This window comes from Entelurus aequoreus, linkage group LG12 (genome assembly GCF_033978785.1).
Source record: "Entelurus aequoreus isolate RoL-2023_Sb linkage group LG12, RoL_Eaeq_v1.1, whole genome shotgun sequence".
In the NCBI taxonomy this organism is placed as follows: Eukaryota; Metazoa; Chordata; class Actinopteri; order Syngnathiformes; family Syngnathidae; genus Entelurus; species Entelurus aequoreus.
The window spans coordinates 64,880,737-64,899,279 of record NC_084742.1 but is presented as its reverse complement, the minus strand read 5'-3'; the positions used below and the strand labels follow the sequence as shown (position 1 = coordinate 64,899,279).

The following is an 18,543-nucleotide window of genomic DNA, read 5'->3' as shown; positions in this document are numbered from 1 at the left end:
TTATTGTTGTTTAAATAAGTATCAATAAAGTTAGTAGAATGGTTATTGTTAAAATTAATATCAGTAAAGTTATTAAAGTGGTTATTGTTGCTTAAATAAGTATCAGTCAAGTTATTATTGAAGTGGTTATTGTTGTTTAAATAAGTATCAGTAAAGTGGTTATTGTTGTTTAAACAATAATTATCAAAGTTATTAAAGTGATTTAAGTATCAGTTAAGTTATTAAAGTGATTATTGTTTAAATAAGTATCAATAAAGTTATTAAAGTGTTTATTGTTGTTGAAATAAGTATCAGTTAAGTTATTAAAGTGGTTATTGTTTAAATAAGCATCAGTAAAGTTAATAAAGTGGTTATTGTTGTTTAAATAAGTATCAGTCAAGTTATTATTAGAGTGGTCATTGTTGTTTGAATAATAAGTATCAGTAAAGTTATTATTAAAGTGGTTCTTGTTTAAATAATATGTATCAGTAAAGTTATTAAACTGGTTATTGTTGTTTAAACAATAATTATCAAAGTTATTAAAGTGGTTTAAGTATCAGTTTAGTTATTAAAGTGGTTTAAGTATCAGTTGAGTTATTAAAGTGGTTATTGTTGATTAAATAAGTATCAATAAAGTTATTAAAGTGGTTATTGTTGTTTAAACAACAAGTATCAGTTATTAAAGTGGTTTAAATAAGTATCAGTTAACTTATTAAAGTTATTGTGGTTTAAATAAGTATCAATAAAGTTATTAAAGTGGTTATTGTTGTTTAAATAAGTACCAGTTGAGTTATTAAAGTGGTTATTGTTGTTTAAATAAGTGTCAGTCAAGTTATTATTGAAGTGGTTATTGTTGTTTAAATAAGTATCGGTAAAGTTATTATTAAAGTGGTTATTGTTGTTTAAATAATATGTATCAGTAAAGTTATTATTAAAGTGGTCATTGTTGTTTAAATAAGTATCAGTCAAGTTATTATTAAGGTGGTCATTGTTGTTTGAATAATAAATATTAGTAAAGTTATTATTAAAGTGGTTATTGTTGTTTAAATAATAAGTACCACTTAGGTAATTAAAGTGGTTATTGTTGTTTAAACAAGTACCAGTAAAGTTAACAAAGTGGTTATTGTTGTTTAAATAAGTATCAGTCAAGTTATTATTAAAGTGGTCATTGTTGTTAGAATAATAAATATTAGTAAAGTTATTCTTAAAGTGGTTATTGTTGTTTAAATAATAAGTACCAGTTAGGTTATTGAAGTGGTTATTGTTGTTTAAACAAGTATCAGTAAAGTTAATAAAGTGGTTATTGTTAATAAACTGGTTATTGTTGTTTAAACAATAATTATCAAAGTTATTAAAGTGGTTTAAGTATCAGTTAAGTTGTCAAAGTGGTTATTGTTTTAAATAAGTATCAATAAAGTTATTAAGATGGTTATTGTTTAAATAAGTATCAGTCAAGTTATTATTGAAGTGGTTATTGTTGTTTAAATATGTATCAGTAAAGTTATTAAAGTGGTTATTGTTGTTTAAATAAGTACCAGTTAAGTTATTAAAGTGGTTATTGTTGTTTAAATAAGTACCAGTTAAGTTATTAAAGTAGTTATTGTTGTTTGAATAATAAGTATTAGTAAAGTTATTATTAAAGTGGTTATTGTTGTTTAAATAGTAAGTACCAGTTAGGTTATTGAAGTGGTTATTGTTGTTTAAACAAGTATCAGTAAAGTTATTATTAAAGTGGTTATTGTTTAAATAATATGTATCAGTAAAGTTAATAAAGTAGTTATTGTTGTTGAAATAAGTACCAGTTAAGTTAATGAAGAGGTTATTGTTGTTTAAATAAGTATCAGTAAAGTTATTAAAGTGGTTATTGTTGTTAAATAATAAGTACCAGTTAGGTTATTGAACTAGTTATTGTTGCTCCAACACAAGGAAGTGAAGCTTTCAGTTCCAACTTTTCTTGGCGCTTCACTTTCCAGTCTGTTTTGGCGCTGCCCACACTGGTGCTCCTCCCTGCTCTGACTCCTGGTGTGTGTGTGTGTGTGTGTCCTGGTGTGTGTGTGGTCTGTGTGTGTGTGTGTCCTGGTGTGTGTGTGTGTGTGGTGTGCAGGAGAGCGTCGGCCAGCACCTCTTCCTGCTGGTGAGCGCCCTCACGCAGCAGATGTCGCGAGGGCCGGTGGACCGTGTGACGGAGAAGGCGCTCTACACGCTCAGTGAGGACTGGCTGCTGTGGCAGGCGCAGGACTTCAGCCCACTGGTAGGGAACCACCTCGGTCTCTGGACTCAGGGTTTAGGATGAAAACATTGACGCACATGGTGTTTGATAGAGATGTTCTCAGTGATGCTGATCACTGCGAGTCAAAGAACAAAGTCCTTACACCAACACGAAAGCAGGGCAGCCGCAAAGCTGCTGACTTCCACCCGACTGAGGCGTGTTAACCACACGTCTGCAGGGGGGCCTCCAACTTGTGACGATATGACTCTGAAACATGTCGTCTCTAGAGGCTGAAGGTGTTGTTTCCGGTGGGCGGCGACGGCGAGGTCACAGAGCCCCTGGAGGTGTCCGCCCTCAGCTGTGACACGGTGGAGCAGGTCAAGGAAAAGGTCTTGACCACCTTCGAGGCCAAGTTTGACTTCCCTTACAACAGGCCCGTTAGTGTCGGTAAGAGTCAGCGCCGCCGCCGCACGCCGTGTGGCATCAGCACGTAACCAAACCCTCCTGGCTGCAGAGTTGGACAAGGACGGCACCTTCGTTGCGCTGGAGGAGGTGGATGCCAGCTCACACGTGGTCGGGGAGGTGACCATGCTCAACACTCTCAAGCACTACAAGGTAGGACGCCATTGTTGTTGTGTGCAGGCGCCCTCTGGTGGTGTGATGCAGGATCACCTCTTATTGCAATACACTCTAGTGGCCATGAACAATTAGCTTCTACAGCAGGGGTGCCCAAAGTCCGGCACAGGGGCCATCTGTGGCTTGTGACTCCTTTGTCATTGGTCCTAGGCACATTACAAAAACCAAAAACACCAGCAACAATTGGGAAAACAGCAAGAAACACAATGGGAAAAAATCCAAAATGTTGAAATCGACCAATAATAACTACACAAAGCTTTGTCTTTAAAAAACAAAACAAAAAATATATTTTTTAATGAAAAAAAATATATATATATATCTATGTGTGTACAAACCTTCACTAGCGTACAGGATAGTTGAGCTTGTTGTTGATGTTTTAGCTTGTTATTAAATCATTGATTTATCACCACCTTGTTTTTTTTTTTTTTTGTTTTTTTTTTTTTTTAATCAATCCAACAAAACAATACACAACAATACCATAATAATACAATTCCAATTCCAAACCCGACCCAGCAACACTCAGAATAGCAATCAACAGAGCAATTGAGAGGACACACAAACATGACACAAAACAATCCAAAAGCAGTCAGACAAAAATGAATATTATCAACAGGAATATCAATATTAATAACAATTTCAACATAGCAGTGATTAAAATCCCTCATTGACATTATCATTACAGACATTTATAAAAAATAAAAACATAAAAAAAAAAAAAAAGAACAATAGTGTCACAGTGGCTTGCATCACATCTCATAAGCCTGACAACACACTGTGTCCAATATTTTCACAAAGATAAAATAAGTCATATATTTCGTTCATTTAATAGTTAAAACAAATTTAAATAATGGACCCCATATTCCAATATATGCCTCATTATTATCTAAACTAAATGCCTTTTTTTCTACTGATATCATCTCCATAGCTTGTGTATACCAGTCAGTATGTATTATGTGTGTATACCAGTCAGTATGTATTATGTGTGTATACCGGTCAGTATGTATTATGTGTGTGTACTGGTCAGTATGTATTATGTGTGTATACCGGTCAGTATGTATTATGTGTGTATACCAGTCAGTATGTATTATGTGTGTATACCGGTCAGTATGTATTATGTGTGTATACCAGTCAGTATGTATTATGTGTGTATACCGGTCAGTATGTATTATGTGTGTATACCGGTCAGTATGTATTATGTGTGTGTACCAGTCAGTATGTATTATGTGTATATACCAGTCAGTATGTATTGTGTGTATACCGGTCAGTATGTATTATGTGTGTATACCGGTCAGTATGTATTATGTGTGTGTACCAGTCAGTATGTATTATGTGTGTGTACCAGTCAGTATGTATTATGTGTGTGTACCAGTCAGTATGTATTGTGTGTATACCAGTCAGTATGTATTATGTGTTTACCAGTCAGTATGTATTGTGTGTATACCAGTCAGTATGTATTGTGTGTATACCGGTCAGTATGTATTATGTGTGTATACCGGTCAGTATGTATTATGTGTGTATACCGGTCAGTATGTATTATGTGTGTATACCGGTCAGTATGTATTATGTGTGTATATCGGTCAGTATGTATTATGTGTGTGTACCGGTCAGTATGTATTATGTGTGTGTACAAGTCAGTATGTATTATGTGTGTATACCAGTCAGTATGTATTGTGTGTATACCAGTCAGTATGTATTATGTGTGTATACCAGTCAGTATGTATTATTTGTGTATACCAGTCAGTATGTATTTTGTGTGTATACCAGTCAGTATGTAATATGTGTGTATACCAGTCAGTATGTAATATGTGTGTATACCAGTCAGTATGTATTGTGTGTATACCAGTCAGTATGTATTGTGTGTGTATACCAGTCACTATGTACTATGTGTGTATACCAGTCAGTATGTATTGTGTGTATACCAGTCAGTATGAGTTGGACTATCAACATATATCCATCTTTTTTAATAATACCCTTTTTGTTATGATGCATATTGAAAGAAAGGCATTTTTACTCTTTGATGACACGTTACTAAATTGATGGAGATCCCCAAGAATACAAGTTTGCAGTGTCATTGGGATGTTTATATTTAGGAATGTGATTGCTTCTTTTGTTGTTTTCAACCATGACTCTTTTATTCTCTGACATTCCCACAATAAATGAACAAGAGTTCCCTCAGCTGCCCGACACTTCATACATAACTTGCTATCTACTACACCAATTTTAAACAGCTAAGAAGATGTGAAATACAATCTATTCAAGATCTTAAATTGACTCGGCTTATATTTAATGCTTCTAAAGGGCGTATTGGCATTTTTCCAAATATCATTCCATGATATGTCTCTTTCATCTAAAATTTTTAAGTCCATCATCCATTTCCGAACACATGCATCATTTGCATTTCTAGTATGGTGTTTGTAGAAATCGCTTCCTAGCGGTCCCACTGTCAGACACGGCGCAGGAGCCAAGCGTGCAGGTTTCAACAAGGTTTTAATGATAATATTTCAACAACAGTTTTTCTCTCCAGTCGAACGTGACCTTTCAGTCGCGTCCGTATCCTCTCTCTCCTCCTGCTCCCAGCCGCTTACTGTTAAAGACAACAGATGATTAGACTAACACGTATTACCTGTGAAATCTAATCACCTGCCAGCTGTGTCTCGCCGTCAGCACTGCCACGCCCCCGTCTGATGGTGCTCTGTCCTCAGCACCATGGACAGAGGCGGTGACCTTTGCTCCTGCAGGCAGTGTTGACAACATCTCCCCCTACAGTGTTCATTTATTATTCCATAAAATACATATAAAACCACCTTGTTTGATATAAACATAGCACTTTATTTTGTGCTCAAAGTGTACAAACCTTCACTAAAATATGGACTTTAGTCGAGGCTGCAACCAATTGTTCATGTTGACTTAGTTTGTATGGAGACATTTGATTCCCTGTACAAATTTTTCTGATGTAGGAACCCTGTTGAAGAACCAATCGAGTTCCTAAATCGAATAAAATATTTAGAAGCCAAACAATAACTAAAAATTGAAAAAGGAAAAAAGTACAATTGTTCCAGCTTGAAGGTTCTTCTTGTTTTTTGACGCAGGTTCCAGATGGGGCGACGATCAAAGTGCTGTCCAGATCACCTTCTGACAAACCCCTGCAGACTCTGAAAGGTGGGCTGGGGGAAAAAATCATTTAAATGACCTTGAAGTTGTTTTCTAATCGATGTTTTTTCTGGCAGACGATCGGGACTTCTCGGGGAAATATTTCCATCTGGTACGAGCATCCCGGCCTTTTTGTGAGCGCCAGGTGAATAGCGGAGCTCTCCTGTCTCGCAGATCGATCCCGACGTGGGCGAGGACCGAGGCATGAACCCGGAGAGGAAGAAGTTGCAGCTGAAGGAAGTGCACCTCACCAAGCTGCTGTCCACCAAGGTGACGCCGCCAACGTTGTCCCAGGTGAACAGGAAGTAGTAACCTGCGTGTCTGTCCTCAAGGTGGCGGTGCATTCCTTTGTGGAGAACCTGTTCAGGTCCATCTGGGGGACGCAGCAGTGCCGAGCGCCGCCGGCCGTCAAGTACTTCTTCGACTTCCTGGACGCGCAGGCGGACAACATGAAGATCCTGGATGCAGATGTGCTGCACATCTGGAAAACTAACAGGTGAGGCATTATCACTAGGGATGATGTTCGAAACCGGTTCTCCGGTTGTTCGATAAGAAAAGAACCGATTCCATGGACTCAAATCCCTTTTTGAGAACCGGTTCCCGTTATCGAGGCCACTATAGTAAAGAAAAAGTTGGTTCTTTATTCGAAACCCTGGGAACGAATCCCTTCCCACAGGAAATGCCCTGTGGGATGGCAATGTTAAGCCCATTTGATTGTAGACTCTTACTGACACCTTGTGGCGATATGAAAATACTACGCGTCATTAGTTTGGGCACTTCCGGGTTGGCGACGTCTGTTCAGTTCATGAGACAATTGAGAAGTAGACAAGTTGTGTTAGCTCTTACAAGCCTTGGAAAAGATAAGTCTTTAAGTAAACTGTTTAACTTGTTTATGTAACTCAATATTAAGGTGGAAAGTGGTTAAATTTGATTCTAAGATGTTTATTGAAAAACGATTTTTGTGCACTGTTTCAATGGATGTTTTGAGGACTTAAAATGGCTGCCAGTCGTGTATTTCCACCATTGAAATAGTTTCAACACTCAGTATTTGTTTGATGATAGTACTGTATATTTGTGTGAAGTTAATATTTACATATTGTGTATTACATTTCAGTATGTTAATTGAATCACATAGCTTATACATTTGTCATTGTGTGTATTTCAGTTTTAAAAAAAAACAAAAACAGTCCAGTGCAAGACAAAAGTAAAGATAGGAAAAGACAAAGCAAGATCAACAACAATAAAGAGCCTGAATGGATTAATCTGCTTTGGAACTTTATTAGACGTCTTGGATTGTTTGTTAGCTGTCTGCCTGTGTGTGTAGTTAGTATGTTCCAATAGCAGCAGAAGTGCACTTTTTGGAGAGCTGTATTATTTTCAGTTTTGTGCCCAAGGGACTGATTTTATTTAACACTATAGTATTATTTATACGCCTATAGTGATCACAGAGACAGGTAGTTTTTGTGTTACTGTATATATTTGTTTTTCTGAAAAATCCCACTTAATATACTTTGGGTAACAACAGTCAATATTTTTTTTATTTTTTTTTTTAGGGGGGGTAACAGTCAATATTTATTTATTTATTTTATTCTATTTTTTTCTTATAAAATAAAAGTGAGCTTTTGTTAAACCAAATATTGTGGTTTTTTTCCCATATACAACAACCTATCTGGACTCGATAAGAGAATCGATAAGTATCGGTTCGATAAGAGGATTCGATAATGGGCTCGAACTCAATAATTTCTTATCAAACATCATCCCTAATTATCACTGTTGCAATGTCAGCGTTTTAATCAATGCTTTTATCGGCAGTTTGCCTCTTCGCTTCTGGGTGAACATCCTGAAGAATCCCCAGTTTGTCTTCGACATGGACAAGAGTCCGCAGCTGGACGGCTGCTTGTCCGTCATCGCTCAGGCCTTCATGGACTCCTTCTCCCTCAGCGAGACGCAGCTGGGCAAGGTCATTAATTATTCATGTCCTATGTCCATTTCTTGATTGTTACGCTGCCATTATTACCAAGGCCTTTATTTGGACACAGTTGTCCCTGCTGTTAATCGGTTCCGGTCACGACCGCCATGAATGACCTTCGACAATTTAGGAATCAATTGTTGTAGGCAAGGCAAGGCAACTTTATTTGTATAGCACTTTTCATACACAAGGCAGACTCAAAGTGCTTCACAGACAACAAAGTGAAATGAAAGAAAATAAAAGCAAAATTAAAATGCAGATAATAAAAATAAAAACAGTGCGGACGTTAAAAGTTAAAAGATTAAAAGATTTAGCTGAACGCTAAGGTGAACATAAAAGTTTTCAGTCTAGTTTTAAAAGTAGTCAGAGTTGGGGAAATCAATCAAATATTTTCATAGCTAATGCATAAAAAAGTTGGTTACCATAAATATATGTTTCCACCTAATGGTCTGATTGATTGATTGAAACTTTTATTAGTAGATTGCACAGTGAAGTACATATTCCGTACAATTGACCACTAAATGGTAACACCCCAATAAGTTTTTCAACTTGTTTTTAAGTCGGGGTCCACGTTAATCAATTCATGGTAGCTCTCTTGACCTAAAATAACATCCTTTAGTCGTCTTTACACTCTTTTAAAAAAATTCAATAATGCACAGCGGTTCTTAAACTCTTTTCCACCAAGTTCCACCTCAGAACATTTTATTTTTCTAAACGTAAAAGACTTCCTTGTGGTCTACATAACATGTAATGGTGGTTCTTTGCTCAAAATGTTGCATACATGATGTTTTACACATCATCTTCCGGTAGCTTTTCAGGATGCGCCGTTTTGTGGGCGGTCTTATTTACGTGCCTCCACTTCGACCGCGTCTTCTCCCCGTCATCTTTGTTGTAGCGGTGTAGCGTGCAAGGACGGGAGTGGAAGAAGTGTCAAAAGATGGCGCTAACTGTTTAAATGACATTCAGACTTTACTTCAATCAATAACGGAGCAGCATCTCCTCATCCGCCGGAAATGTGTACCGTGAAAAACCCTCCGACCGGAACTCTCTAATAACTAAAGTTCCTTGGGTGAATAATGTAAAGTCACTACACCGGTATGTTTTAGTGCTTAATGGCGAGTTCACTGACAGATATAAGTAAGAACTTTACACTACTTTATATTAGAAATGGCAACAGCGGAGGATGAATGTCACATAACAAGATGGTAGAGAAAAAGAAGTGTATCGACTACGTACGCACACCATTTTTCAGGACTTATGCAGATCCCAAATACAGATCAGCAGGTACCAGAAGGTAAGAAAAGTTGCTTTTGCATAATATTGCGAAACAAAACGCTAGATAATGTCTTACTTTATACAGACACACCATAATATAATACTCCTATGTTGAAGCACATCAAGTGGTGTGGCTTCATAGCTTACCAAAGTCCTACTAAAACATTTTGATAGATTTTTAAGCGCCATGTGTAATGTTCCATATTTTCAATGGAACATATAAAATGTTGTTGTTGTTTACTTGTGTTATATTGCAGTCTACACGTATCTCTTATGTGTGACTGCCATCTACTGGTCACACTTATCATTACACCATGTACCAAATAAAATAGCTTCGAGGTCGGTGAGCTCAACCAAACGTATTCCTTACATTAGGCGCACCGGGTTATAAGGCTCACTGTCGAGTTTTGTGGGAAAAAAAGGATTTTAAGTGCGCCTTATAGTCTGGAAAATACAATACACAGATTTGCAATATTCAAAAAGTACATTTCTATGATTGTGCACCTAAATCTTCGAATGTTCATGTTTAATATTGTCAGTCTGTGTACAAAGTTTAAACATGCTTGTCTTCATTTCAACATCAACTTGCAGGCATGTGATAAACTTAATGAAAAATAGTGAAATTAAGCCGGGGGTCTGTCAAAATATATAAAGAGTAATAATGAACAAAATGTCAGCTGCTGTCTTGTTGCAAAACACCAATGAAAATGAAAGTTAGCATTTAGACAGGCTAAACTGTAGCAAAAGTCATCACAGTCATGTGTGTTTTTAAATGTGTATTCCACCTCTTCCATGTGGGGAGCAATTTTGATTTGGGCTTACATGGTAAACAACTCAAATGTTGGCCATTGTTTTATCCAGACGCATACATGTGGCCAAACGTGGCCAAGTACACGCATTGTGGGCGTCGTCTACATTGCTCAAACAAAAATCTAAGGAAGAGAATCTCTCAGCCATCTTCTACTAGTTTTTTTGTTATATACAAACCCCAAAAGCAGTGAAGTTGTCACGTTGTGTAAATGGTAAATAAAAAGAGAATACAATGATTTGCAAATCCTTTTCAACTTATATTCAATTGAATAGACTGCAAAGACAAGATATTTCATGTTCACACTGAGAAACTTTCTTTTTTGAAAATATTAGCTCATTTGGAATTTGATGCCTGCAACATGTTTCAAAAAAGCTGGCACAAGTGGCAAAAAAGAGTGAGAAAGTTGAGGAATGCTCATCAAAGACTTATTTGGAACATCCCACGGGTGAACAGGCTAATTGGGAACAGGTGGGTGCCATGATTGGGTATAAAAGCAGCTTCCATGAAATGCTCAGTCATTCACAAACAAGGACGGGGCGAGGGTCACCACTTTGTCAACAAATGCGTGAGCAAATTGTTTAAGAACAACATTTCTCAAGCAGCTATTGCAAGGAATTTAGGGATTTCACCATCTATGGTCCGTAATATCATCAAAAGGTTCCGAGAATCTGGAGAAATCACTGCAACTAAGCGATGATATTACGGACCTTGGATCCCTCAGGCGGTACTGCATCAAAAAGAGACATCAGTGTGTAAAGGATATCACCACATGGGCTCAGGAACACTTCAGAAAACCACTGTCAGTAACTACAGTTGGTCGCTACATCTGTAAGTGCAAGTTAAAACTCGACTATGCAAAGCCAATGCCATTTATCAACAACACCCAGCTCATCTAAAATGGACTGATGCAAAGTGGAAAAGTGTTCTGTGGTCTGACGAGTCCACATTTCAAATTGTTTTTGGAAACTGTGGATGTTGTGGAAATGAAAAGAACCATCCGGAATTGTTCTAGGCGCAAAGTGTAAAAGGCAGCATGAGTGATGGTATGGGGGTGTATTAGTGCCCAAGACATGGGTAACTTACACATCTGTGAAGGCACCATTAATGCTGAAAGGTACATACAGCTTTTGGAGCAACATATGTTGCCATCCAAGCAACGTTATCATGGACGCCCCTGCTTATTTCTAAGCAAAACAATGCCAAGCCTCGTGTTAAAACAGTGTGGCTTCGTAGCAAAAGAGTGCGGGTACTAAACTGGCCTGCCTGTAGTCCAGACCTGTCTCCCATTGAAAATGTGTGGTGCATTATGAAGCCTAAAATATGAGAAGGGAGACTGTTGAACAACTTAAGCTGTACATCAAGCAAGAATGGGAAATAATTCCACTTCAAAAATGTGTCTCCTCAGTTCCCAAACCTTTACTGAGTGTTGTTAAAAGGAAAGGCCTTGTAACACAGTGGTAAAAATGTCCCTGTGACAAATTTTTTGCAATGTGTTGCTGCCATTCAATTCTAAGTTGATGAATATTTGCAACAACAAAAAAAGAAGTTTCTCAGTGTAAACATGAAATATCTTGTCTTTGCAGTCTATTCAATTGAATAACACTTTTATGAACGGAACCCTTTTGGATCCCCAAGAAATTTAGTGGGATTTTTTTTACTGTCATTACTCAAAAAATATCAAAAAATTGTGTGTTTTCATATAAAAACTAAGTTTTCTTTGACAAAAACAGCGTTAAAAACGAATAAAAAAACAACAACTTATAATCGACAGATAGATCTGAAGTTGATCTCGAGACTTAATTGTTGAAAGTAAGAAACAAATGTATGATTTATTTTCAACACTTTTATAAGTGGGACCCTTTTGGATCACCAAGAAATTTTGTAGGATTTTTTTTACTGTCATTACTCAAAAAATATCAAAAAAATTGTGTTTTCATATAAAAACAAAGTTTTCTTTGACAAAAACGGCGTTAAAAAAAACAACAACAAAAAACTACTTATAATCGACAGATCTGAAGTTGATCTCGAGACTTAATTGTTGAAAGTAAGAAATTTCTTGGATCCCCAAGAAATTTAGTGGGATTTTTTTATTACTGTCATTACTCAAAAAATAATAATGAATGAAAATCAAAGGTGTTAGGAATTATTGGCATATTTAAAGCTGCAATGACTTCAATATGCAATATGAAACCTGAAATACTACAACGAAGACTGTTGTCAAGCAAGAGTGGGAAATAATTCCACCTGAAAAGCTTCAAAAATGTGTCTCCTCAGTTCCCAAACCTTTACTGAGTGTTGTTAAAAGGAAAGGCCATGTAACACAGTGGTAAAAATGCCTTTTTTGCAATGTGTTGCTGCCATTAAATTCTAAATTAATGATTATTTGCAAACAAAAATGAAGTTTCTCAGTGTGAACAGGAAATATCTTGTCTTTGCAGTCTATTCAATTGAATATAAGTTGAAAAGGATTTGCAAATCATTGTATTCTCTTTTTATTGACCATTTACACGACGTGACAACTTCACTGCTTTTGGCTTTTGTAAATCGCCTGCTTGAATATTCCCTCTTCTCTTCTGATGCTTTTTTTTTTTTTTTTTTTTAAGAATCATTGTTTTTACAAAGAGGTTTTCAGGCCATCTCCACGCAACCAGAAGGAGCTTATCTAACCTGAAACCTATGTAGAAAAAGTTTCATGATGATTATTATACCAAATAATACAGTGTGACAATTGTGTTGGATGGAGAATGGAAAGGTAAGGTGGCCAAAGATTCCCACCGAGGCCTACTATTTGACACAACCAATGTTGGAATGCAGGTGAGGACCGCTCATGATACTTCAAATGCAAATATTTCGCCGTTAATAAAATATTGTACATCAGTAGGTTGCCTACAGCCACAGGTAAAGAGCTTCTTGTAGGTAAGTGATGTTGATTGATTGTGTTTCCTGCAGCACGCACCCACCAACAAGCTGCTCTACGCCAAAGACATTCCCAAGTTCAAGCAGGAAGTCAAGGATTACTACCGGCAGATCCGAGACCAGCCGCCACACGCCGACTTCCACGGCTTCCTGCACGAGGAGTCCAAGGTGGCGTTTGGACACAAGGCGACGGCAGCCGTACTTTGCAGTAAACAACATGGACCCTCTTTTTTTTTTCAGAAACATGAAAATGAGTTCAACGAAGCTGCGGCCCTCAAGGAGATCTACAAGATCATTCACAGATACTTCTCAGAGGTTTGTAACCACACCTGCCAGGTTCAAACACTGATGACATCTATTAAACAAGACAAGAAGCAAGGAATCAAACAGAGACAGAATTAAATTTGGCTCAATGAGGAGAAACGCGTACACCTGTACCCTTGTGTTCCACGCTCTGACGAAAGATTGTACGCCTCCTCTTTTATTTGGACTTTCCCTGATTACATGGCAACAGCTGTTTCTAAGGGAGGGGGGTCGTAAACAGCCATCGCCTTTGCTTACAGAACAGTTCAAAGAAAAGGTCGTAAAACAGTTCAAAGAAAAGGTCGCCTGGAGAGGAGTCTGGTCCTGCTTCCTCTCCACTTTGTAGTTCTCGGATCAAGACAAAATCTTTCTGTGGATTACAATACATCAATGAAACAGAACACCTTCATGTCGCTTACCATCCTACACAGTGGAGTTTTACAAGCTTTTTGCTTGGTAGGACCAAAGACAGCTTTTGTCTGCTCACCGGGAACTCATGTCAACACAAAGTGTTGTGATAACTTAGATACAATTATTCTGACACACTCAGATCATGTGACCCACACGTCATGTGACCCACACCAAAAACCACAGTTTCCATCGCTCTGCAAAAGGCCTCACTCACTAGTGACCACCAACTAATTATGGTTAGAATAATCATTGATTGATATAACATAAATAAAAAGATAACCAAAAGTCAACTTTAAATACAGTTTAAAAAAAAACTGATTTAAATTAGTAACGAGTAAAACAAGTAAAATAACACATTTAAATAACAATAGCAACATAAATATGAACTAAATATAAAATTATGTGTTCCTGTTTTAATTTTTAGATTTTTTTTACCTTTTACACTAATTAACCACAATAGTGTGCGTTTTGTCTCAAAAACACACAAAAAAATAGTTTCTTAATTAAATGCAAAAATCCTCACATTTATTGTTGCAATACATCTTTGGACAATTTGGACCAGTAATTTTTAAGTTAAAGCATAATAATTGTGTAAATGTATCAATAAGTGCTTTAAGTACATTTTTTGTAGACCGGATGTGGTGTGCCGCGCTATTATTGTGAAGGGGGGGAAGTGTGCTGTGCTGTTCTCAGCTGGATGAGTTATAAAAAAATAAAAATAAATAAAGGGTTTGAGGCTCTTTAAAAAAAATAAAGAGAGAGCATCTCAAGTTGTGACTGCTGTTTGTACATTGATGTTACATCCATGATGTCGTTCACAACAACACAACAGATGTGTTGTGTGTGTATGATTGTTTGTACATTGATGTTACATCCATGATGTCGTTCACAACAACACAACAGATGTGTTGTGTGTGTATGATTGTCTGTACGTTGATGTTACATCCATGATGTTGTTCACAACAACACAACAGATGACATGTGTTGTGTGTGTGTATGATTGTTTGTACATTGATGTTACATCCATGATGTCGTTCACAACAACACAACAGATGTGTTGTGTGTGTATGATTGTCTGTACGTTGATGTTACATCCATGATGTCGTTCACAACAACACAACAGATGTGTTGTGTGTGTATGATTGTTTGTACATTGATGTTACATCCATGATGTCGTTCACAACAACACAACAGATGTGTTGTGTGTGTATGATTGTCTGTACGTTGATGTTACATCCATGATGTTGTTCACAACAACACAACAGATGACATGTGTTGTGTGTGTGTATGATTGTTTGTACATTGATGTTACATCCATGATGTTGTTCACAACAACACAACAGATGACATGTGTTGTGTGTGTGTATGATTGTTTGTACATTGATGTTACATCCATGATGTCGTTCACAACAACACAACAGATGTGTTGTGTGTGTATGATTGTTTGTACATTGATGTTACATCCATGATGTCGTTCACAACAACACAACAGATGTGTTGTGTGTGTATGATTGTTTGTACATTGATGTTACATCCATGATGTCGTTCACAACAACACAACAGATGTGTTGTGTGTGTATGATTGTCTGTACGTTGATGTTACATCCATGATGTTGTTCACAACAACACAACAGATGACATGTGTTGTGTGTGTGTATGATTGTTTGTACATTGATGTTACATCCATGATGTCGTTCACAACAACACAACAGTTGTGTTGTGTGTGTATGATTGTTTGTACATTGATGTTACATCCATGATGTCGTTCACAACAACACAAAAGATGACGTGTTGTGTGTGTGTATGATTGTTTGTACATTGATGTTACATCCATGATGTCGTTCACAACAAACAACAGATGTGTCGTGTGTGTATGATTGTCTGTACGTTGATGTTACATCCATGATGTCGTTCACAACAACACAACAGATGAGATGTGTTGTGTGTGTATGATTGTCTGTACGTTGATGTTACATCCATGATGTCGTTCACAACAACACAACAGATGACATGTGTTGTGTGTGTATGATTGTTTGTACATTGATGTTACATCCATGATGTCGTTCACAACAACACAACAGATGTGTTGTGTGTGTATGATTGTTTGTACATTGATGTTACAGCCATGATGTCGTTCACAACAACACAACAGATGTGTGGTGTGTTTATGATTGTTTGTACATTGATGTTACATCCATGATGTCGTTCACAACAACACAACAGATGTGTTGTGTGTGTATGATTGTCTGTACATTGATGTTACATCCATGATGTCGTTCACAACAACACAACAGATGACGTGTTGTGTGTGTATGATTGTTTGTACATTGATGTTACAGCCATGATGTCGTTCACAACAACACAACAGATGTGTTGTGTGTGTATGATTGTTTGTACATTGATGTTACATCCATGATGTTGTTCACAACAACACAACAGATGACGTGTTGTGTGTGTGTATGATTGTTTGTACATTGATGTTACATCCATGATGTCGTTCACAACAACACAACACATGTGTTGTGTGTGTATGATTGTTTGTACATTGATGTTACATCCATGATGTCGTTCACAACAACACAACAGATGTGTTGTGTGTGTATGATTGTCTGTACGTTGATGTTACATCCATGATGTTGTTCACAACAACACAACAGAAGTGTTGTGTATGATTGTTTGTACATTGACGTTACTTTAATGATGTCGTTCACAACAACACAACAGATGTGTTGTGTGTGTATGATTGTTTGTACATTGATGTTACATCCATGATGTCGTTCACAACAACACAACAGATGTGTTGTGTGTGTATGATTGTTTGTACATTGATGTTACATCCATGATGTTGTTCACAACAACACAACAGATGAGATGTGTTGTGTGTGTATGATTGTTTGTACATTGATGTTACATCCATGATGTCGTTCACAACAACACAACAGATGACGTGTTGTGTGTGTGTATGATTGTTTGTACATTGATGTTACATCCATGATGTCGTTCACAACAACACAACAGATGTGTTGTGTGTGTATGATTGTTTGTACATTGATGTTACATCCATGATGTCGTTCACAACAACACAACAGATGTGTTGTGTGTGTATGATTGTTTGTACATTGATGTTACATCCATGATGTTGTTCACAACAACACAACAGATGAGATGTGTTGTGTGTGTATGATTGTTTGTACATTGATGTTACATCCATGATGTCGTTCACAACAACACAACAGATGACGTGTTGTGTGTGTGTATGATTGTTTGTACATTGATGTTACATCCATGATGTCGTTCACAACAACACAACAGATGTGTTGTGTGTGTATGATTGTTTGTACGTTGATGTTACATCCATGATGTCGTTCACAACAACACAACAGATGAGATGTGATGAATTGTCCCGGCCGACCGACCACTAACACAGAAACATGTCAAACTGATCTAAAAATGGACTTTTACCGCAGATCGTAGAAAAACTGGAGCAGAATGGCGCCCCTGCTGAGCTGAAGGAGCAACTGCATGAAGTAAAGAAGAGGTTTGAGGAACTGAAGAGCTGCTCCTGGAGCTGACCCACATCCCGCCCTAGACCACCAGGCTTGTACTGTAGCATATTTCAACTAAATACACATTGCATTTTTTTTATGCCTTGTGTTTTTGTTTTTACAAAAATATTTCTAGTGGCATGTCCCTCTGCTGCCACAGGGTGGTGCTGTTGAGTCAACTACTTGCAGCAACCAGTAGGTCAGTCATTAACGAGCAGCGCCACCTAAAGAGTGTAGAAGTTACAACTGGAGGCGGAATTTGAGACTTTGGCTCGTTCTTGGTTTTATTTTTAATCAAGTAAACAATCACTAGTAGATCATGTAGAAAATGTAGATCAGAAATGTTTAATTTACAAAACTATTACTCTGTTGGTGGGAATTATTCTGGAATATTGTCTATAATGGGCACACCCAGACGGACAGATGTCAGGTTCAAACACCGATGACATCTATTAAACAGACAAGAAGCAAGGAAGTAAACAGAGACAGGATTCAATTTAGCTCAATGAGGAGAGCGCGTACACCTGTACTCTAGTACAGTGTCGTGCCACGCTCAGACGAAAGGATTGCACCCCTCCTCTTTTAATTGGACTTTCCCTGATTACATGGCAACAGCTGTTTCTAAGGGGAGAGGGGGTCATAAACAGCCGTTGCCCTCGGTCACAAAACAGTTAGAAGAAAAGATGCATGGAGCTTGCGTCAGGTCCTGCTTCCTGATGACTCTATTACATGGCCAATTGTCACATCTAGTAAATGAATATGTACTCTTAAAGACAATAACATTGATGACTATAATACATGGCCAATTGTCACATCTAGTAAATGAATATGTACTCTTGAAGACAATAACATTGATGACTATAATACATGGCCAATTGTCACATCTAGTAAATGAATATGTACTCTTAAAGACAATAACATTGATGACTATATTACATGGCCAATTGTCACATCTAGTAAATGAATATGTACTCTTAAAGACAATAACATTGATGACTATAATACATGGCCAATTGTCACATCTAGTAAATGAATATGTACTCTTAAAGACAATAACATTGATGACTATATTACATGGCCAATTGTCACATCTAGTAAATGAATATGTACTCTTAAAGACAATAACATTGATGACTATATTACATGGCCAATTGTCACATCTAGTAAATGAATATGTACTCTTAAAGACAATAACATTGATGACTATATTACATGGCCAATTGTCACATCTAGTAAATGAATATGTACTCTTAAAGACAATAACATTGATGACTATATTACATGGCCAATTGTCACATCTAGTAAATGAATATGTACTCTTAAAGACAATAACATTGAT

General features: G+C 37.1%; 1 protein-coding gene across 3 annotated transcripts in view; it reads left to right on the top strand.

Annotated features, from left to right (window-relative positions):
* Positions 1–18,543, top strand: part of plxnc1 (plexin C1) — a 113,491-nt gene that overhangs the window by 94,433 nt on the left and 515 nt on the right. For all 3 annotated transcript variants that reach the window (XM_062066457.1, XM_062066455.1, XM_062066456.1), the window contains 11 exons: positions 2,084–2,230; positions 2,476–2,635; positions 2,703–2,803; positions 5,914–5,983; positions 6,052–6,086; positions 6,149–6,244; positions 6,307–6,470; positions 7,787–7,934; positions 12,979–13,113; positions 13,186–13,260; positions 17,127–18,543. The exon at positions 17,127–18,543 is cut by the window's right edge and continues 515 nt beyond it. In XM_062066457.1, coding sequence (XP_061922441.1) covers positions 2,084–2,230; positions 2,476–2,635; positions 2,703–2,803; positions 5,914–5,983; positions 6,052–6,086; positions 6,149–6,244; positions 6,307–6,470; positions 7,787–7,934; positions 12,979–13,113; positions 13,186–13,260; positions 17,127–17,231 — 1,236 coding nt within the window. In that variant the 3' untranslated portion in view covers positions 17,232–18,543. The remainder of the gene's footprint in view (positions 1–2,083; positions 2,231–2,475; positions 2,636–2,702; positions 2,804–5,913; positions 5,984–6,051; positions 6,087–6,148; positions 6,245–6,306; positions 6,471–7,786; positions 7,935–12,978; positions 13,114–13,185; positions 13,261–17,126) is intronic.